General features: G+C 41.2%; 1 protein-coding gene across 9 annotated transcripts in view; it reads left to right on the top strand.

Moving 5' to 3' along the window:
- The window catches only part of rnf180a (ring finger protein 180a), a 123780-nt gene that overhangs the window by 79149 nt on the left and 23864 nt on the right, over positions 1 to 20767 (top strand). For all 9 annotated transcript variants that reach the window (XM_052010079.1, XM_052010087.1, XM_052010080.1 and 6 more), the window contains one exon: positions 20244 to 20469. In XM_052010079.1, the coding sequence (XP_051866039.1) occupies positions 20244 to 20469 (226 nt within the window). The remainder of the gene's footprint in view (positions 1 to 20243; positions 20470 to 20767) is intronic.

The following is a 20767-nucleotide window of genomic DNA, read 5'->3' on the forward strand; positions in this document are numbered from 1 at the left end:
TTTAGGACATACATTCATGGAAACTTATGAGCTTTGCACACATTGATTTTTATTTTAATATATTACCAGAAACTCACAAAACTTGCCTAGCAACAGGAATAGCATGCATGATAAAAAAAAGAGGTCTCGCCATGTAGACAAAACTCCCAAAGAAGTTCACATGGACCCCACTCTCCACCCCTAATAGGTTTTCAGCTAGTTACACTATTTGTCTGAGTTTCCATCAGTTTCCTACGAATTTGATTTGAGCTTTCATGTGAAAGTCAACATAAAGGATGGAGACATGCAAGGTCAGTGGTGATCCCAGCAAGGAATTCTAGGGCCAGAATTCAGAAGGCCTTACAAGGGCCAACAGACTAAAGCATCAAGGAAAGAAAATATGGAGCTCTGAGGCATCCAAGTTCTTACATCACTAATATCGAAGTTGGTGGGAGTAGGATACTGTAGGTGTTCTTGATCACCAAACAGCAGAAGTGGTGTCCTTCTGCCTTTGTGGAATGAAGGTTTACACCAGTGCCCTTACAAAGAGCAACTGCTTGGCTTCACTAACACAGTAAATTCCCTAAATATGCTTCTACTAGTAGGAATGTCTGTTATGGCGAAAAGTAGAATAATTTCATTTTGATTTTTATAAAGAAATTGTTAAAGGAAGTTTCAGTTTTGCAGTATATCAACAAATGGAAGCCTTGTGCCTGCAATTTCTCCCTATGCATTCTCTGTGAGCATGACTGCACAAATATGGGTTCTTGTTTCAGAGTTATTAAGCAAATACAAATTTTGTTGAAATTTGATTGCTAACCTTTATAACTTAGATTTATGTTAATCCTAATTGTGAAGTAGCTATGAACAGTACTTAGCCAAGCGATTGGATTTCATCCACTTTTAGACTGTTAACCGAATGCCATGTTTTGCTCCAACACTAAATTGAATGTCATCAAAAAATCACTAAGTTGAGAAATTCTCACTTCATGTGCTAAATGGAGTCATGTACAAATCCTGATGGGAGCTAAATGAAAAGCTGTTAGCTGCTGCATCTTTGCTATGCTGATGACTGGGCAGCTGTCAGACCTTGAAGGAACTCTCTCCATGACAGCCTCAGAACAGCTAATTGGATGTGTGGGACTTGGGAAGATGGGCACTAAAAGAAGAAAACCTGCAGAAAGTTTTAAAGAAATAACATCAATAGTAAGTCCTCTTTTCAACTTCCAGTTAATTCTTTATTAGTGTTGCCATGAAGTTGCTGGTCTATACAAACCTTTTAAGTGACTACAAAGAGAACAGAGATTTAGATGAAAGACAGTTGGACAGACCTTCAGCTAAGGGTAGGCCTCTTCTCCTTCATAACTTGTTGCTTCATTCAAATCCTTTACCTGGGTCTGGAGGCCTATTTCTCAGAAGGGTCAGAGAATGCAGTGTGGTTAAGGTTACCTCATGTCTTCCTCTTATTATCAGTTATATTGTTCAACAACAGCGGAAGGCTAATATCAGTTGTATAGAATCTCACTACACCCATGCTCCCAGGTGTTGTCCATTGATGGTGTTAAGGTAGAAACATGCAGCATGTCACTGCTACCTGTGAAGAAAACTGCCAAAGGGTTGTTCTGTGCATCTTCCCACTGAATTCGGGAATGTGGGACAGGAAAATAATATGAGGGAGAGGGGGAAAGCTGACATTGCACTTCCAATTCGATTCTGCATTTTGAATGCTGCCAACCTTGCCATCAATTAGCAGGGCTGATGTTATTTCATAGAATCATAAGAACATAAGAAATAAGAGCAGGAGGAGGCCATCTGGCCCATCGGGCCTGCTCCGCCATTCAATAAGATCATGGCTGATCTGGCCGTGGACTCAGATCCACCTACCTGCCTTTTCCCCGTAACCCTTAATTCTGCTACAATGCAAAAATATATCTAACTGTGTCTTAAATATATTTAATGAGGTAGCCTCCACTGCCTCCCTAGGCAGAGAATTCCACAGATTCACTACTCTCTGGGGAAAAGTAGTTTCTCCTCATCTCTGTCCTAAATCTATTCCCCCAAACCTTGAGGCTATGTCTCCTGATCTAGTCTCACCTACCATGGAAACAACCTTCATGCCTCTATCTTATCCCTTTCATAATTTTATATGTTTCTATAAGATACCCTCTCGTTCTTCTGAATTCCAGTGAGTATAGTCCCAGGCGACTCAATCTCTCCTCATAGGCTAAACCCCTCATCTCCGGAATCAATCTGGTGAACTTTCTCTGCACTGCCTTTAAAGCCAGTATATCTTTCCTCAAGTAAGGAGAACAGAACTGCATGCAGTACTCCAGGTGCGGTCTCACCAGTACCCTGTACTGTTACAGCATAACCTCCCTGCTCTGAAATTCAATCCCTCTGGCAATGAAGGCCAACATTCCGTTTTCCTTCTTGATAATCTGTTGCACCTGCAAACCAACCTTTACCAATATTGTACTCTATCTGCCAGACCCTTGACCACTCACTTAACCTATCTATATCTCTCTGCAGACTCTCCACATCCTCTGCACAATTTGCTTTTCCACTCAGTGTAATCAGCAAACTTAGATATGCTACACTCAGTCCTCTCTTCCAAATCGTTAATATATATCGTGAACAGTTGCAGGCCCAGCACCGACCCCTGCGGCACCCTGCTCACCACTGATTGCCAACCAGAGAAACACCCATTTATCCCAACTCTCTGCCTTCTATTGGTTAACCAATCCTCTATCCATGCTAGTACATTACCCCCAACTCCATGCATCCTTACCTAATAGATAAGCCTTTTATGTGGCACCTTATCGAACACCTTCTGGAAATCCAAGTACACAACATCCACCTGTTCTCCTCTATCTACTGCGCTCATTATATCCTCAAAGAACTCCAATAAGTTTGTCAAACAGGACCTTCCCTTCCTGAATCCATGCCGTGTCTGCCTGATGGAACCATTTCTATCCAGATGTCTCACTATTTCATCCTTAATAATAACTTCAAGCATTTTCCCAACTATAGACATCAAGCTAACTGGCCTATAGTTACCTGCCTTTTGCCTACATCCTTTTTGAAACAGTGACATGACATTCGCTGTCTTGCCATCCGCTGAGACCTGTCCAGAGTCCCGAGAATTTTGGTAAATTATCACGTGCATCTACTATAACTTCCGCCATTTCCTTCAGTACGCTGGGATGCATCCCATCAAGACCAGGGGACTTGTCTACCTTTAGGCCCACTAGTTTGCTCATCAGTACCTCTTTAGTGACAGCGATTGTATCAAAGTCCTCACCTCCCATCGCATCCATAACACCTCTATTTGGCATGTTAGACATGTCCTCCACCGTGAAGACTGACACAAAATAGTCGTTCAAGGCTTCAGCCATTTTCACATTACCCAATATTAATTCCCCCTTCTCATCTTCCAAGGGACCTACGTTCACTTTAGCCACCCTTTTCTGCTTTATATAATTATAAAATCTTTTACTATCTGTTCTTATATTTTGTGCTAGTTTACTTTCATAATCTATCTTCCCTTTCCTTTTTGTTGCTTAGTGGTTCTTTGTTGCTCTTTAAGTTTTCCCAATCTTCCAGTTTCCCACTACTCTTGGTGACTTTGTATGCATGAGCTTTTAGTTTGATGCCTTCTTTTATTTCCTTAGTTATCCAAGACTGGCTCTCCCCACCCTTACTGTCCTTGCTTTTAACTGGAATATACTTTTGTTGAGCACCGTGAAAAATTTCCTTGGAAGTCTTCCACTGTTTGTCAACTGTCCCACCATTTAGACTGTGTTTCCAGTCTATGCTAGCCAACTCCTCCCTCACCCCATTTCAGTCTCCCTTGTTTAGGCATAATACACTGGTTTTAGATTGCACTGTTGCAACCTCCATTTGAATGAGAAATTCAATCATACCAAGATTGGTGGAGTTGTGAATAGTGTAGAAGACTGGCGATGGATACAGCGTGATATAGATCAGCTGCAAATGTGGGCAGAGAAATGGCAGATGGAGTTCAACCCGGATAAATGTGAGGTGTTGCACCTTGGTAGGGCTAAAGTCAAGAGGCAGTACTCTCTTAAGGGCAAGACCCTTAACAGTGTTGAGGAGCAGAGGGACCTTGGGGTGCCAGTCCATGACTCATTGAAAGTGGCTACACAGGTAGACAGGGTGGTTAAGAAGGCTCATGGAATGCTTGCACTTATTAATCGAGGTATTGAGTATAGGAGTCAAGAAGTTATGATGCATCGCTATAGAACTCTGGTTAGGCCGCATTTAGAGTAATGTGTGCAATTCTGGTAACCTTACTATAAGAAGGATATTGAGGCTTTAGAGAGGGTGCAGAGGAGGTTTACTAGGATGCTGCCTGGATTAGAGGGCATGTGCTATCAGGAGAAGCTGGACAAACTTGGGCTCTTTTCCCTGGAGCGGCAGAGGTTGTTGGAAGTGTATAAAATTATGAGGGGTATAGATAGGGTGGATAAGCAATATCCACCCTATCTATACCCCTCATTCCCATTACTGAGTGATCCAATACCAGAGGGCATGCATTTAAGGTGAGAGGGGGTAGGTTCAGAACTGACATGAGGGATACGCTTTTTACTGAGAGAGTGGTGGATGCCTGGAATGTGTTGCCTGATAGGGTGGTGGAGGCAAATTCATTGGGAGCTTTTAAGAGGGGCTTGGATAGGCACATGAATGAGAGGAAAATAGAGGGATATTGGTATTCAGTAGGTAAGATGGATTAGCTATGTCAGCACAACATTGTGGGCCGAAGGGCCTGTTCTGTGCTGTACTGTTCTATGTTCTATATGTTCTATGTTCATACTATGGTCATGCTTTCCAAGAGGATCACTAACTAAAAGATCATTAATTTTACCTGTCCATTTGCACAGGACCAGATCTAAGATAGCATATTCCTGAGTAGGTTCACTAATGTGCCGTTCAAGGAAGCTATCATGGATGCATTCTATGAAGTCCTCCTCAAGACTGCCACGACCAACTTGATATGCCCAATCTATAAGGAAGTTAAAGTCCCCCATGACAACTGCTGTTCCATTCTTACATGCATCAAATATTTCTTGGATTATTGCCTGTACCTCTGTAATGTTATTATTCGGTGGCCTATAGACAACTCCCACCAGTGATTTTTTTTCCCTTTACTGTTCCTAATCTCTACCCAGATGGCCTCAACATTCTGCTCCTTAGATCTTATATCGTCCCTCACTATCGTCCTGATCTCATCCTTAACTAAGAGCACTACCCCACCTCCCTTACATTCCTGCCTATCCTTCTGTATTACCTGCTACCCTTGTATATTTAATTCCCAATCATCTCCACCCTGCAACCACGTTTCTGTAATGGCCACTAAATCATACCCCTTTGTACTGTTTTGTGCCACAAGTTCACTGACCTTGTTTTGAGTACTACAGGCATTCAGATAAAGTGCTCTTATTGTCCTTTCAGAATCTAACCTTTGTGTCCTTTGCATTTGACATTTCTGTACTCCACTCTCACTTCTCTCTTTTCTAACTTTTGCTCTGGTCTCTGCTTTGCTTCCCTCTGTGCCATAAGTTTCCGCTTTGGATACTGTTGGAGGAGATGGCTCATCAGGGGAAGGCAGCAGTAGCCAGGGTCATGGCACCATGAGTAGCTCTGCTGCACAGGAGGGCAGGATAAAGAGTGGCAAAGCTATAGTGTTAGGGGACTCCATGGTAAGGGGAATAGACAGGCGCTTCTGTGGCCACAAACGGGACTCCCAGTTGGTGTGTTGCCTCCCAGTTCCCAGGTGCAAGGGTCAGGAATATCTCAGAGCAGCTGCAGGACATTCTGGAAGGGGACGGTGAACAGCATGAATTCCCATCCCCCTGCCATATTAGTGTAAACCCTCCCCAACAACACTAGCAAACAATCCCCCTGGGACATTGATCCCAGTCTTGCCCAGGTGTAGACCGTCCATCCGGCCACTATAGCTCTTCCACTCATTTTCCTGCCCTCCTGTGCAGCAGAGCCACTCACAGTGCCATGATCCTGGCTACTGCTGCCTTCCCCTGATGAGCCACCTCCCCCAACAGTATCCAAAGTAGAAACTTATGGTACAGTATGGGTCATTTGGTAATCATTATCCGGCCTACTCCCACATAGGAGTTTGTAGCCTTGTAAGTGATGGCACTTTAAGTGCCTATTCGAGTACCTTTCAATGTAACAAGGGTTCCTGCACCTTCAAACAGTGAATTATGCCACCTTAGTTGAGGCTATTTTTGCCAATTACTTCTGGAAAGTGATCCCAGCCAAAAAAAAATCTGGTGATTCGTCTAGTTTATTAATGGAGCAGATATCAACACCCCACTGGACAGCTAACCCCTTGTATATTGAGGGAAGCAATTCCGTTCAATGTACAGGGCCACTAATTTGAACGGTCTATTGACAGACACAACTCTCATACAGTCACTTGGATGAGGCCATCCCCCTAGTGCCGCCCTGGTCTTTCCCTGGACCACTCCCCATTTTCTGAATAACTACCCATATGCCCAACCCTGGATCCCAGCAGCCACACTGCCTGGGATCTGTGACCTCGCCCAGACCCCGCCACTGAACCTCGCCTGGACAGTTTCAGGAGACTGTTCAAATATTGTTGCTTGATGTCAGCTGATCATGGTTCCCTTACGGCCAATATCTCATACTCCTCTATCACAGTCCTTGGATACCAAATGTCACACCAGCTGCAGAGAGGTGAGATATATTCAGAAGGGAGTGGCTCACCTCTGGGAATCCATCAAGTTCATGTACATGTTCCTATCTCCAATAAGGATAAAATCTTGGAGGAAGGCTAGCGTATGGATGGTAATTCAAAAAATCCTAGGAGTTCATCAGGCAGGCAACAACTATTTAAAAAAACTTCTTGATTATTGTCAGGAAAGATTTGTTTAGGTCCAGCCTGGTGCTTGGTTCTTGGTGCTCAAGCCCAGGCCTGAACACTGGGGGTGTAACGTTGGGTCTTCAGCCACAGACCCCATGGTGCTTCTCCAGGTGAGTGAAGAGAGCCCTGAGAGAGGGGGGAATGGATTAAGGGAAAAGTGCTGAAATGGGCAAGTGTGGGTGGGAGGTGTGAGAGAGCGGTGGGGGGAAGCTGAGAGTGAGTGAAGTGAGAGCGTTAGAGGGAGATTGAGGGAAGAAGGTGGACAAATGTCTGTGTGCCCATGTGTGTCTCTGTGCAGCAGAGCACAATCTTTAATCATCTTGGACCTCATTGGCATTGAGCTAAGCCCTCACTTTGTCATGTCTGAATGGTAGCTGGCCATCCCCCATTAAAATAATTCACACAACCGAGGTGCAAACTAGTCATCCTTCACCCTGAGGGATTGCCTCATATGATGGACAATCTAAAGTGCAGGGCAATTGATATCCACATCAAGGGTTTGTAGTTGAAAGGTAGTGTTGATCATTATTGGAATTGTACTTAAATGTGAAATAAATCTGCAGCCCCCTCTCAGAACCTTTCTGGTGAGATGACAGATTTTGTTTACCTTACAAGTATCCCCATGTTACAGAAGGGCTGCATTCCTAGAAAATAGTCAGTATCACGATTTTCCATAATGCAATCCTCCCTTTTTCCTTTGAATCCCATGCTGTAAGTGGAGATGCATTCCTATGGAACGTTTTTCCCTCATAGTAAGCAATTTTTTCAGCGATGACAAAGTGACCCACCGCCATCACTTAACAGCTGAGGCCAACATTCTACTTGGGGGGGGGGGGGGATTGGACAAGGTTTGTGGATTTGGAAAGGGTTTAGGAAGTGGGGATATCAGGGAAAGGGATGGAATTCAAGGATTGAGATACATGGAAGAAATGTGGTGTAAAAGGAGTTCAGGGGGGTAATGCATTAAAGTACCATGACTTAGTGGAAGTGGAGTAAAGGCCAAGAGATTACTTAAAGGAACCATGGCTACTGTGCCTCCCCACAATGCAGCATATCAGAGCAGATGCCTTGCGAAGAATGTGGCAGCACTGCACTCTGATCCATTTGATCACCTGTCCTTGGACTCAAGAGACCATGGCACAGAAGGGACTCGGCTGTGACTGCCAACCCAATTAAAACCATGACATCATGTCCAAATCTTTTTGCCCCACGGTATTGAGTGACCAAAAATAAGAATTGAAAAATTTGTTTCTTTTGTATTTTAAGTTTGTTTATTTATTTTTTTCCACGTTAAATTCTGTAAAAGTGAGTTCTATCCTGTACCTCAAATTTTTGAGTAGTGGTTTGTGAATTCCATAAGGGCAAATTTCCGTTACTCAAAGGGCCGCAATGTGGGGGTCGCCTGTACTGAAAACACAACCTCTGTACTGCACTTCTTGATGTCGATGGCACCTGCTAATAACAAGCTCCTTTCACTATTTTATTACTGGTCATTGACATTATGTAAGATGCTCCTCAACTGCTCAGACTACAGCAAGAAGCGTGCCTTGCTTTTCACATTCTTCTGCCAAACAGAACATCAGTAGCGTAGCTATTTTTTCTGCAATTAGCTTAACAAAATACAAAATTTCAATTAATTTGCTGCAGGCCTTCATGGTTTATGTCAGTACCTAAAATGTCTTCTCTCCACTATGTACCATCTGCTCTTCCAACTCTGGAATACTGGTAGGCACAATGGAATTGTGTTTTGAAACTTTCTAAATCCTTCTACCTGCCACCCTTTCCAAAATATCTCAAAAAGCCTCATTGCCCAGGCCTTCAGAGCTTCTGTAACTTCCTTCCCATTCTGTATCTTCTGAATTTCTGTAGAATCTTTTTGGATTTTTTTTAATATATATGTGAGTAGCATTTTGTGAAGTTTATAATTAATGCAACAATATTAAGCATGAACATAAAGATATAAAAAAACTGATGCAGAAGTGTGTCTGTTCCACCGTTCAGATCATGGATGATCTTTTACCTCAGCAGCATTTAATTGCACTAACCTCATATGCTTTGACTCCCATTCCTATCTAAAGCTTGGCTACTGAAATATTATTTCAAATGTAATATCATGCATGAGACAATAGTGTAAAGTTCAGTGGAGCTTCTGTCATAGCTGGAAGATTGTTAACACTGTAATGAATCAAAACACATTTATTTAAAGAGTGAATAAGACTGCATATAAACTAAATAATTGCTGCCCATTTTTAATTAGAGAAATGCAGGTAAAAGAAGAGTCATGGTACAGAACTGTACTGAAAATAGAGAAGTGTGAAAGAAAAGATGTCAGCCAGTATTAATTAAGTGAAAATTAATCCTAAGAGCATGTGAGAGATGTGACATGGAAGCAGTATTCATGTGCTTTCTAGGGAATCAAAAGATGTTGAAGGAAAGGGAAATATTTAATACAGAATAATTGCTGTTTAGACTTGCAACAGACATAAAGAAACAAAATTTGCTCTATCCTATTACAGATCATAGAAGAAACTAATTTGTAAAAAATCAGCCACTGCATTGTAAAAGAAATGGATGTTATGTACACTGACTTACACCATCTGAGTTAACTCATAATATAAAATAACTAATCAGCAAATAAGTAAATAAATTGCCTTAGTTGCCAACCATTGCAATGAAAGAGGAATTTAGTGAGAGAGGTCACTTCACAGCAAAGGCAGGGGAATGAAGTCTACAGCCATTGCCGTAGCAATGATTGTAATTCATCTTATTAGATGCAGGCTAAGAAACTGTCACATAATGCCACACCTTCTAGCACGATTTGTATGAAAATCAATTCTTTCTAGAATGGAATCTGATTTCTGGGTTGAAGTAAAATTTGACTGGGCAGTTTTGATCATGGACTGTACTTGCACAAATAGTGGAATTTATGAGTCAGGCATGCACGGAGTAATGTAATTTGCCATGCAATATTCAGTTAGAGCATTGCCTGGGACATTAGGCCACATTGTTCTGAGATGCCCCTGCCATTGGGCTCTCTCAGAGCAACTGTATTTTAATAACAACACCCCTTGAGCAGTTCCAACCTAGGCTGAGATTAGATTTTTTTATTTACCTTCTCTCCTTGAGGATGATCTGAGACATAATACCATTCTCTATCCATCATCATGCCCACCAGTCTTACCAATTTCACCCCTACCACCTTCATCATCCATCAACCTGGCTTTCTGATTCCCTGATTTCCCCCAAATTGCCCCATTTCAAGCCCCAAAATTCTGTGTTACGCTGACGCCCCGGATCCACAGTCTGACTTCCCTTTGTGTGCACACCATTACCGCAGTAACGAGGGAGGATGTCTGGGAAGGTTCTTCAAATGAGGCCTCGTGGGTAGAATACAGAAATAAAAAAGGGACAACCATTTTGCTGGGATTATAATAAAGGCCTCACAACAGTCAGCCAGAGATAGAGGAACACATATGCAGACAAATCAGAGAGGTTTAAGTGAAAAGAGGTTATGGTAGTAGAGGTTTACAACTTCCCAAATATTACCTGGGATCATCTTACTTTCTGTGCCAGTACTTAGTTAGTCCTAATAGGGATAGGGCAATGCTAGATCTAATCATAGGAAATGAAGCCAGTTAATTGGACAGAATGTTATCGGGTAAGCATTTTAGCGATAGTAAACATAACACTGTAAGTTTCAAAGCAGTTATAGAAAGGGATAAGGTTAATCTGGAAATTAAATGTCTGAATTTAGGGAAGGTCAATTTCAACATCATTAGACGGGATCTGGTAAAAGTAGACTGAGAACAACTACTTGAAGGTAAATCTACATTTGGGAAGTGGGAATTTTTTAAAAAGTGAAATAGTGAGAGTTCAGGGCCAACGGGTTCCCATAAGAATGAAAGGTAAGGACGGCAGGTCTAGGGAACTCTGGATGTCAAGTGTTATCGGGAGTTTGATTAAGAAAAAATGGAAGCATATGGTGGGCGCAGAGCACTGAAAATGGGGAAGGCCCTTCAGAAGTACAGAGAGTTAAAGATGTGCTTAAAAAAGAAAGGAGGGCATAAAGAGGCCATGGAATATCACTGGCAGATGAAGTTAAGGATTAGTTAAAATGAGATAAGATTAATTGCCAAAGCATCTTATATTAAGAGCAAGAGCTAACCAGGGAAAGAGTGGGGCCCATTAGGGTCCAAGGGAGCAATCTGTGTCTAAATCAATATTTTTCACCTGTATTCATGAAGGAGAAAGACGTCGTACTTGGCGATTTCATTTTGGATGATGAAATTCTAGAACATGTTAAGATTAAATAGGATAGAGTTATTAGATGTCTTAGTGGGCATAAAGGTGAATAACACTCCAGGGCCCGGTGACAAATATCCCAAGCTGCTATGGGTGGCAAGAAAGGAGATTGCTGGGGCTCTGATGGAGATATTTAAATCTCCACTGGCTGCAGGTGGGGTGCCAGATAACTGGAGGACAGCAAACAATGAACCTTTATTCAAGAAGGCCAACAGGATAAGTCAAGTGATTATACACCAATTAGTCTAACATCAAATGGAGGGAAATTATTGGAAATAATTCTGAAAAAAATTTGGAAAGGCAGGAGTTGATCAGGGATTGGTTGGTTGGTGAGTGGGAGATCCTGTTTGTCTAATTTAATTGAGGTTTTTGAAAAGGTAAATAAATATATTGATCAAACTTGCTTTACATAGACTTCAGTAAGGCACTTGACAAGGTCCCACATGGAAGGCTAGTGCAAAAGGTTAGATCCCCAAGGCAGATAGACTAATTAGATCCAAAATTGGCTTGGTAACAGGAGCCAAGGGATGATGGCAGTTACTTTTGTGATTGGAAGCCTGTGACCAGCAGTGTACCACATGATACATTAACAGCTTAGACATAAATGTAGGAGGTTTGATTAGTAGGGTTGCAGATAACATGAAAATTGTAGGTGCTGTTGATAGTGAGTAGAATAATCATAGGCTACAGAATGATATTGAAAAGCTGGTAAGTCGGGCACAGCAATGGCAAATGGAATTTATTCTTGGTGTATTTTGTGGGGGGGAGGGGATCTAATTAGGGTAGGACATACACAGGGTACAGCAGGTCCCTGGGGAGTATTGAGGAACAGAGAAACCTTGGTGTACAAATCCAAAGATCCCTGGAGGAGCCAGCGCAGTTCGATAGAATGGTGAAGAAGGTCTATATGTAGCTTGCCTTCTTTAGCTGGAGCATGGAATAGAAGAACAGGGATGTCTTGGTATAACTTTATAAAATATTGGTTAGACCACTGTTGGAATATGGTATGCACTTCTGGTCGCCACAATATAGGAAGGGTGTGATTGCACTGGAGAGGGTGCAGAAGAGATTTACTTGGATGTTGCCTGGGTTGGAACATTTCAGTTATGAGAGGAGACTGGATAGGCTGGGTTTGTTTCCCCTGGAGCAGAAGAGGCTGAGAGGGGCCTGATAAGGTATATAAACTTATGACAGGCATAGATAGGGTAGCTGGTAAGAAACTTTTCTCAATGGCAGTGGTGTCTAAGGCCAGAGTTTAAGTTGAGGAGTAAGAGGTTTAGAGGGGATCTGAGGAAGAATTTTCTTCACCCCGAGGGTAGTTGTAATATGGAACACATCACTTGAGTGGATGATGCAGGTAGGCACTCCCAGAACATTTAAGAAACATCTGGATGAGCACTTAAACCACCAAGGCATGGTAGACTACGGACCAAGGAGTGGTAAACAGGATTAGTATATGAAGATACTTGATGGTCAGCATTGACATGATAGGCCACAGGGACTGTTTCTGAGCTGTATGACTCTTACTCAGATTCCCTGCAAAACAACTTGTGAAATCAGCCAAAAATGTTTAGAACATTAACATTGCAGTCTGCACCCAGAATCATGCATTAATATAGGACTTGTCCAGTTCCTATTTGAATCTGAATAGGAAGCTCCCAAAAGTCATGTCTTTGCTATGCTGATCGCCAAAAAGCTACATAAAAGGCTGCCCTGGAAATAAGGGTAGACGTGGGGGAGAAGGGGACACAGTGACCTTCTTTGTACGAGCATGCCGACCCCATGCAATCATCTTCCCTGATCAAGTCCCATGTCGCAAGTGGTCCCATCCCATTGTGAGGTGTGGGCTTATCAATGAAGCAGAGATTGCAGCACGTGGCTCTAATGTGAATTGTATATAAAGACTGTAATCAGTGATAAAAGAGCGAGTAATGAGTTTTCAAATATCCTGGGCTTTGAAAACTGAGGCTGATAGATACTGCGTGCAATTTATCAGTCAGAGCAGAGATTTGTGGACCCTTTTGCAATCTCAATGCAATGCGTTCCTGAGTTTTTTGTGAGCATTCAATGAAGGACATTGGTTGCACCCAATTTATGCCAGCAGTGGAGGAAACATGCAGTGTATGACTTGTGATGTCATTAGATATGTAAGTAAAGCCAAGAAAATGCCAGTTGCACTAAGATGAATTGCACACAGACATTTACAGGCAATTTCCTGATGGGCACAATTTCACCAAGAAATGATTGACAGCATAGTCTCACCCAAATAAACTGCTTTTATGTATTCAAGGCTCCAATTTCTAGGTTCAAATGCTTAAGAATTTTATTTAGTATTTCTTTGTTTGCTGCTTCAACTTGAGTTTCTACTGTTATAACAAGAAAGGAATTCTATTGAGCATTGAATGCTAATAAAATAATTTCTAAAAAAAAATTAAAGTTTGCATGGGAACACTAGGCACTTTTTTGAAGACTGATCCCCACTTTGGGTAAATGACATTAAATCCTAGTTAAGATTATTTTTACTTATTAATTTTAAAAATAAACTGTTGCCTGGGATAAGATAGTTCAGAGAAATGTAAAATATATCTAACAGCTTGGCAGTCCCGAGCTGATCTGTGCATGTGGAAATAACATCCATACTGTGATGAATTCCTAGAATAGCACAATGCAGTTTTATCTATGGGGTAGAAACATAACAGTATAGACATCTCACAGTGTTAATGATATCTCATTAGAAGGTTTCTATATTGGGAACCCCTGGGATGGTGTAAACAAAAGTCCTTTTACCAGATTTGGACACGAAACATCAGCATAATTGCTTAATCTTGGTGAAACTTTTGAGGGGAACATTTTTATATTGAAATGTATGTATACTTTATTTAAATTTAATATGTGTAATCATTGATCAAACCAAGTAGATGATAAAATTGTAGAAAGGAATTCTACCTTCAAGGCTCTGGATTATTTTATCTCATTTATGTAGGAAGTCAACAGCAAAATATGTTTTCACTTCACTTCTTATGCCAGCATGAAGCTGTAATATAATGTGGATTAAATGCAGCAGAGAACTCCCTCCACACAGAGTGTTGAAGAGTATTTGTTTTCCCTTGATGCCACTTGAACTTTAACTAATACATGGTTATGGGATAAAACTAATATGTGCAGTATTTGTACCAAATGTATTATTGTACAGAAATTCTTCTTCTATTTTAGCGTTAACTGAGTAGATCAAGGCCATTTGTAAATTTACAGACAGAATGATTTCATTCAAATATTTGAACATATGAAATGGCACAACCAATAAACATTAATTATAAATTAACAAACTTGAGAACTAGAACTAACTGGTGGTGGTAACCAGTATATAGGGCAGTTAATAAAACCAACTTATGACTCGGTCCAGAAATCCATTTTGAATGAAAAATGTACCTAAGTGTTATTGCATGGGGATCCAGTGTTATTGGTACATGATTTTCATGCATGCACCTTGTGCAAGGTCTTGAGAAAAGGTTTTGCCAATGATATATGTTAAATATGAATTATTTCAGGATTCCTGGGCACCACCTGGAACTGTGACAATTCGCTTCATACCTGCACCTCTTCAAGGGGAAATGCCCACTGAAACCCACAATTCCTGGAAATCATTGCGGTCACTCAATGGAGCAGGCACCCTACTGCACTGATGTGGAAGGGATGAATACCCAGAGAGAGGTCTTCCTAGAAGACCCAATAAACTACCTGTAGGAGGAGATAGCCTGAGAGATCAACACTCGTGATGACACCCCGACCAACTGGGTTCTTGTGTTGCAAGAAGTTGAATGAACTCACATGTCTGGTCAAGGTTAAGTGCAACAGCAACAAATCCCTCTACCAACATCTACACTACCACAGCCACACACTCACCCCTAGCCAACAATCTCTCACAGTTTACGTATACAAACAGCTATTCAACCACAATAGGCATATCAAGTGTACACACTTTGCAATATGCTCATGAATGCATTTTTTTCTCTTGCAAAAGAAGCTTGCATGGAATCACAGGCTGCAGCAGAGTACTGAAGGGAGCCCTGGTAGGGCCACAACCTAGTCATTTGGAGATTTCAGTGCTGGTCATCATGGTCTTACCTACCTTAGAGCCAGTGGCCATCACTGGTTCAGAGATCGGTAAGGATGATTGTACTTGCACAGTCAATTCTGTTCACATCCAACTTCATCATTAAATCCTTTCTGACTTGCCCTCTTTCCTCATCATATCTTTGTATCTTTCTCACTTCAGCTCACCTCTGCTGGAGTGGAGCTAATTGACAGCATGAATGAGAAACTGTTCAGCCTATGACGCTTCAACTCCAGAAGCAAGGTCACTCCAACCTCAGTCATTGGATTGCAGTTTGCAGATAACCTTGCTTATGTCTGCAAGCTGTTGTTGATTTGTTCCCGAATCATATGAGAAAATGGAACTTTTACCAAGGATGTAAAAACAAAAGTCCTCTACTGATCACCCCAGCCCTCCCCCCACACAGCACCTTGCTTCACAACAATAAAGGTCCATGACAAGACACTGGAAAGAATGCATTGCTTTCCATATCTCAGCAGTCATGTCATAGCAAAAGCAGATAACAGTGTTGAAATCCACCACTGCTTCCAGTTCACCAGCACTGCCTTTGACTATCAAAACAAAAGAGTAAAGATCAATACAAGTCTGGCGCAAAGATCATTGTGTACTGGGCAACAGTGATTCCTCCCTTTCTGTACACTTCTGAAACATGGACTACCTGTAGCAATACCACCAATATTGTCTCTGCAGAATCCTCCAAATCCACTGGCAGGGTGAGGGAACATCATCAGCGGTCCTCTGCCAAGCCAGTTTCCCCAGCATTAAGACCTGAACTGCATTCTGTCAGCTCTGATGGGCAGGCCAAATCATACTTTAGGCTTTGTCGTGGCAAGAGATTGCCAGCAGGACAGATGTTTCAAGGATTTTCTGAAAGCCTTCTTAAAAAAAATGTAAAATGCTCACGATTCATGAGAATCCCTGGCCATTAATCAATCAACATGGGAAAGGAGCATTGATGTGGCATTAGAAATCTCAAGTTTCTTCTGTAGCACATGGGCACTCAGTAGAACTGGTGAAAGGAGCACACCATCTCCCATTCTCTTCACCTATCCATTACACTAGCACCTCCTGTCTCATCCTTGGAAGGGTCCGTGGTTCCGAAGTTGGCCTCATCTGTCACCTCAGAACCCACAAAGCTTGAGTAGAAGCCCCAACTGATACTTCAGAGGTCATATCCTGGCACTTTGCTGACAGAAGTTCAGATTTGAGACCAGTAGTTGTGATCTGGCAGGCCAGGAGAGAGGGGACCCAATGAGCTCGCTCCTCTGAGCAACAGCTCTGTTCATAGTAGGAATATGAAGGCTGATGAGCATGTACATGAGAAGTCCGTGGCATTGTCTGGCTTACCAGAAATTCTGTTTGAGTTACATTAGGGAATGGTGGATTGTAGCTCCCAACTTGCACGGGGCTGTATGGAATTCTTTTCACCATCAAAATGATTGGCCAGTTACATGTCAACGCTTACAAGCCTTACCGTGATTTACAATCTGATGGTACTCATTACCCCAAAGGCAAAGTGCATGAGTGTCACACTGAATGCTTGGATTTTGGCTGTTAGCTGATACTTTGAGTGTATCATAGCACTCCAGCAATCTGTTTGCCAGATTCCCTGCACCAAAGTGGTGCTGATAGGTTCCATGGAGAATGAGTTAGCCACCCTTTCGCAGGTTGATAGTGTTCATGTTCTCAGCACTGCCATTCCAACACTGCTCTGACAAGCACTTGTCAGTGATCAGCACAGATTGCTACCACTCATAGTGAAGCCAGGCCATCCAGTTCACCTTTAAAAGCTGTCCTCAATCTCTTCATTCATGGCAATAATCACCATCAGCTGGTTGGTGATACTATGGAAGGATTGCATATTTCTCTTCATTAAAGATACAAAATATTTGGCATGTTGATTTCCTTAATTTTGACTTTCATGATTTGCGCAAAAGTGAGCATTTGTTTGGTCATTAAAGAGGGTTTGCAATATGTGTCCTTCATGGGAAGACAGATATCTCTTTATTCATTGTTATGAAGTGATTGGATGCTATGACTTGGGCAGAATTTGTTGCTCATCCTTTAATTGGCATTAAGGGTAGTGAGAGGTCACTTTTCTTTATTCTTTTGGGATCTAGACATTGCGAGCAAGAATAGCATTTATTGCCCATCCCCAATTGCTATTGAGAAGGTCCAGATGACTTTCCAGTCAACAGTGACCAGGTGATGGTAAATTACAGAGAGTGACAGATCTCCGCCTTCACTACCTTAAGAAGTCGGATGCACTTATCCTCAAAATGTTTAAGAGTGGAATACTTACTCCAATAAACTATTCCAATTTTTTTAAAAAAGCAACTTTCACCGAAAGATTCGACAAATGTCACTCCAACAGTATTTGGCAGTGAGCTCAGCTCCAAATGACTCCCCTGGTAACTGCAAGTAATTGATCCCTTTAAATAGCTCCAGTGCAATGATTGCATCAGTTGTTCAGACCTGCTTTTCTGTTTGTGGCTCTCACTGAGTGCTAATTTCATCAACATGAATCAATTTCACAAGGGAAACCTCAAGTGGGCATTGCACAAGGATTAATTTCACCCCTGCATGCATTATGTGCTTTCTGCATTAGCCCGTTTTGTTCACGGGATCAAAATTGCATTATGTACTGTTGCTCTGTTGTCAATCATGTAAACCATCAAACATAAATTTCTGGGTTTTCATCTTCCTAATACATACACATTTGTTGCTAATGATTCTTATCTCTGCTTTGTGCATGAATCTCTACCGCATTTTGAGGGTATGAACTACTGAAAGAACATTTACAATTACTACATGGCACCATGTAGCCTTCCTTCTGTTAATTGGGGCCTTAAAAGTGTTCTTAGCTGGAGGTTTGTGCCTTCTGGGAACTGACTTCTGATCACCCAATCTAATTTCATTTAGGAAAAGAGTCTTTTTGCCTGACCAAATTTGAACCAGAAAAGACAGGTTGTAAACTGTTTTAGTGCTAAGTCTGAGGTTCCTTATCTTCCTGTAAGATTCATTATTTAATAGCTGTGGCTTAGAAGTGGCAATTAACTGTCCTTCTACTTATGAATTAGTAGGAATAATAGCTTATCTGAAACATGGTTTTAATCTTTAGCACAATAACTTTCCATGCTGAAATAAAAACAGTTATGATGAAAAGTCATCAACCTGAAACATTAAATTTCTTTCTCTCTGCAGATGCTGCCTCACCTGCTGAGTGTTGCCAGTATTTTTTGATTTTCTGTTAGATTTGCAGCATCAGTAGTTTTTTACTGGATAATGTAGCAACTGGGGAAGGGAATGGATTTGATTACCTTATTTTGTTACTATTTTTCTGTAAGTAAATACATTAAAGCACAAATATGAAGGTAGCTAGAGCAATTAAAACAAAATGCATCGTAGTTATGATAGAATACCATGGCTCTGAGCGTTTGGTACATGCATCAGACAACCTTTTGTTGTCATATCTCAACACTGTTCTTCAGTCAGTAGAATTTCCCATTTCTGCCCATGAGCAATGCATTAGAGGGCATTTATACATTTACACATCTCATCATAATCGTTCTTTGCAGCAGTTTTTATTTCATGTCCTGTGATATATTCAATCCTGGCAAGATAAGATCTCATTGCTGCTCTAATAATGTGGAATGGGATCAATGCCTTCTGCCCTGTGAGTTGAAACCATCTAGGAGGTCCAGGCTCTTCTATTGAAGAGTGCAATTCCAATACTTCCAATATTTTTTGGAGATTGACTTGGTGAACAACATGAGTGCATTTCCAGTCATGTTGTTCACCAAATCAATCTCCAAAAATATTGATGCCTGCCGTAGGAGTTCATTTGCCCTTAGGCAAGGCTTTTGGATAATCCCCTTTATTAGCTGAGCCTTAGAAAATAGCAGCAAGAATAGATCACAACTACTATACTGCTTATAAACTGTCATCACATCAGAAGAACTGCTAGCGGGCGAGAGTGCACAGAGGAGATTTACAAGAACATTGCTCACAGAATTTTAGCTGTGAGGAAATATTGAAAGACTGGCTTTTCTTTGGAACAAAGAAAGCTGAGAGGTGATTTAATTGAAATGTATAAAATTATAATGGACATGGACAGAGTGGATAAAAAAGGACTATTTACCTTAGCAGCAAGGTCATTATTCAGATGGCAGAGATGTAAAGTGATCGCAGAAGAATTAGAGAAAAGATGAGGGATATTTTCCATCACTCAGAGGCTAGTGGGTGTTTGGAACTTGCTCCCTAAAAGAAAGGTAAAGATGGGAACCTTTGCGTTTAAAAGTTCTAGGATGTTTGAGAAAGATTGGGATGAGATGTTCCAATGGACCAAAAATTGGAAAGTAGATTAGGTCAGATAGCTCATCTTTGGCCAGCATAGAGACAATGAATGATATGACTGCCTTCTGTGCTTGAAATCTCTATTTTTCTATCATTCTGTGCAGCACCACTCAGCCACTTCAAATGTCAAAGATTTCCTATGCACAAGGCACAGAGGAATTGTTTAAATTGCTTAAATTTTCTTCATTGAACAATTTCGCAGAATCTGATAAGAATGACTTCTGTCAATAAAAAGGGTGTATCAAAGACCAACATTTTCTAGTTTGATTCCAGAATTGCCCCTCATTTTCTGTGTTGTGCACATGGTTTCAACAATGACTTGGTTCCTGGGAGTTTGGTCTCTTCATTAGGAGGCTGCCATTTTTGTTTTTCAATCAATTAAGAAAGCAAAATAATTTAGCCTGGAGCACTGGTTTAGCTGAATGCTTCTTTATATAAGATAGGGCTACTGTACTGCGCCAGATATTTGCACTCTTGATACAGTGTTATTTACCTTTCTTCTTTCTGTTTCTATATCTGCACAGAAAATGTAGATATTGAGTTTAAAAGAAAATGTTTTATTTTCAGGCCTCCAGTTCAAATCTGACCACTTCAGATGATGATGAAATTAAGTGGGAGAAGGAAGGCTACATTTGTGCCGTTTGTCTGGATATTTTCTTCAGTCCTTACATGTGCTACCCATGCCATCACATCTTTTGTGAACCTTGTCTTCGGACCCTTGCAAAAGACAACCCTACAAGTACGCCATGCCCTTTGTGCCGTACCATCATCACAAGAGTCTTTTTTCAAACAGGTACAAAACAAAATAGAAATGGTACTTTAGAGATAGATCTTCCGTGATGAAAAGACTTTGATAAATATTTTCATGCCAATATCACAATCTCCTATTATAGGTCAGTGAAACCATGGAAAAGGCTGAAATGGTGGTTTATACCCTTCCTGTCAAAGTAAGTGGAAGGAGCACCCCACAGAAATTTTCTCCCTATTTCTTTTGTACTGTTTTCAAAAGAATCTTTTTTTTTCCTCTGTGTTTCCATGAAATTGAAATTTGAAATGGAAATTGGAAAATGATAAAAATTAAATTGAGAAAC

This window comes from Pristis pectinata, chromosome 2 (genome assembly GCF_009764475.1).
Source record: "Pristis pectinata isolate sPriPec2 chromosome 2, sPriPec2.1.pri, whole genome shotgun sequence".
In the NCBI taxonomy this organism is placed as follows: domain Eukaryota; kingdom Metazoa; phylum Chordata; class Chondrichthyes; order Rhinopristiformes; family Pristidae; genus Pristis; species Pristis pectinata.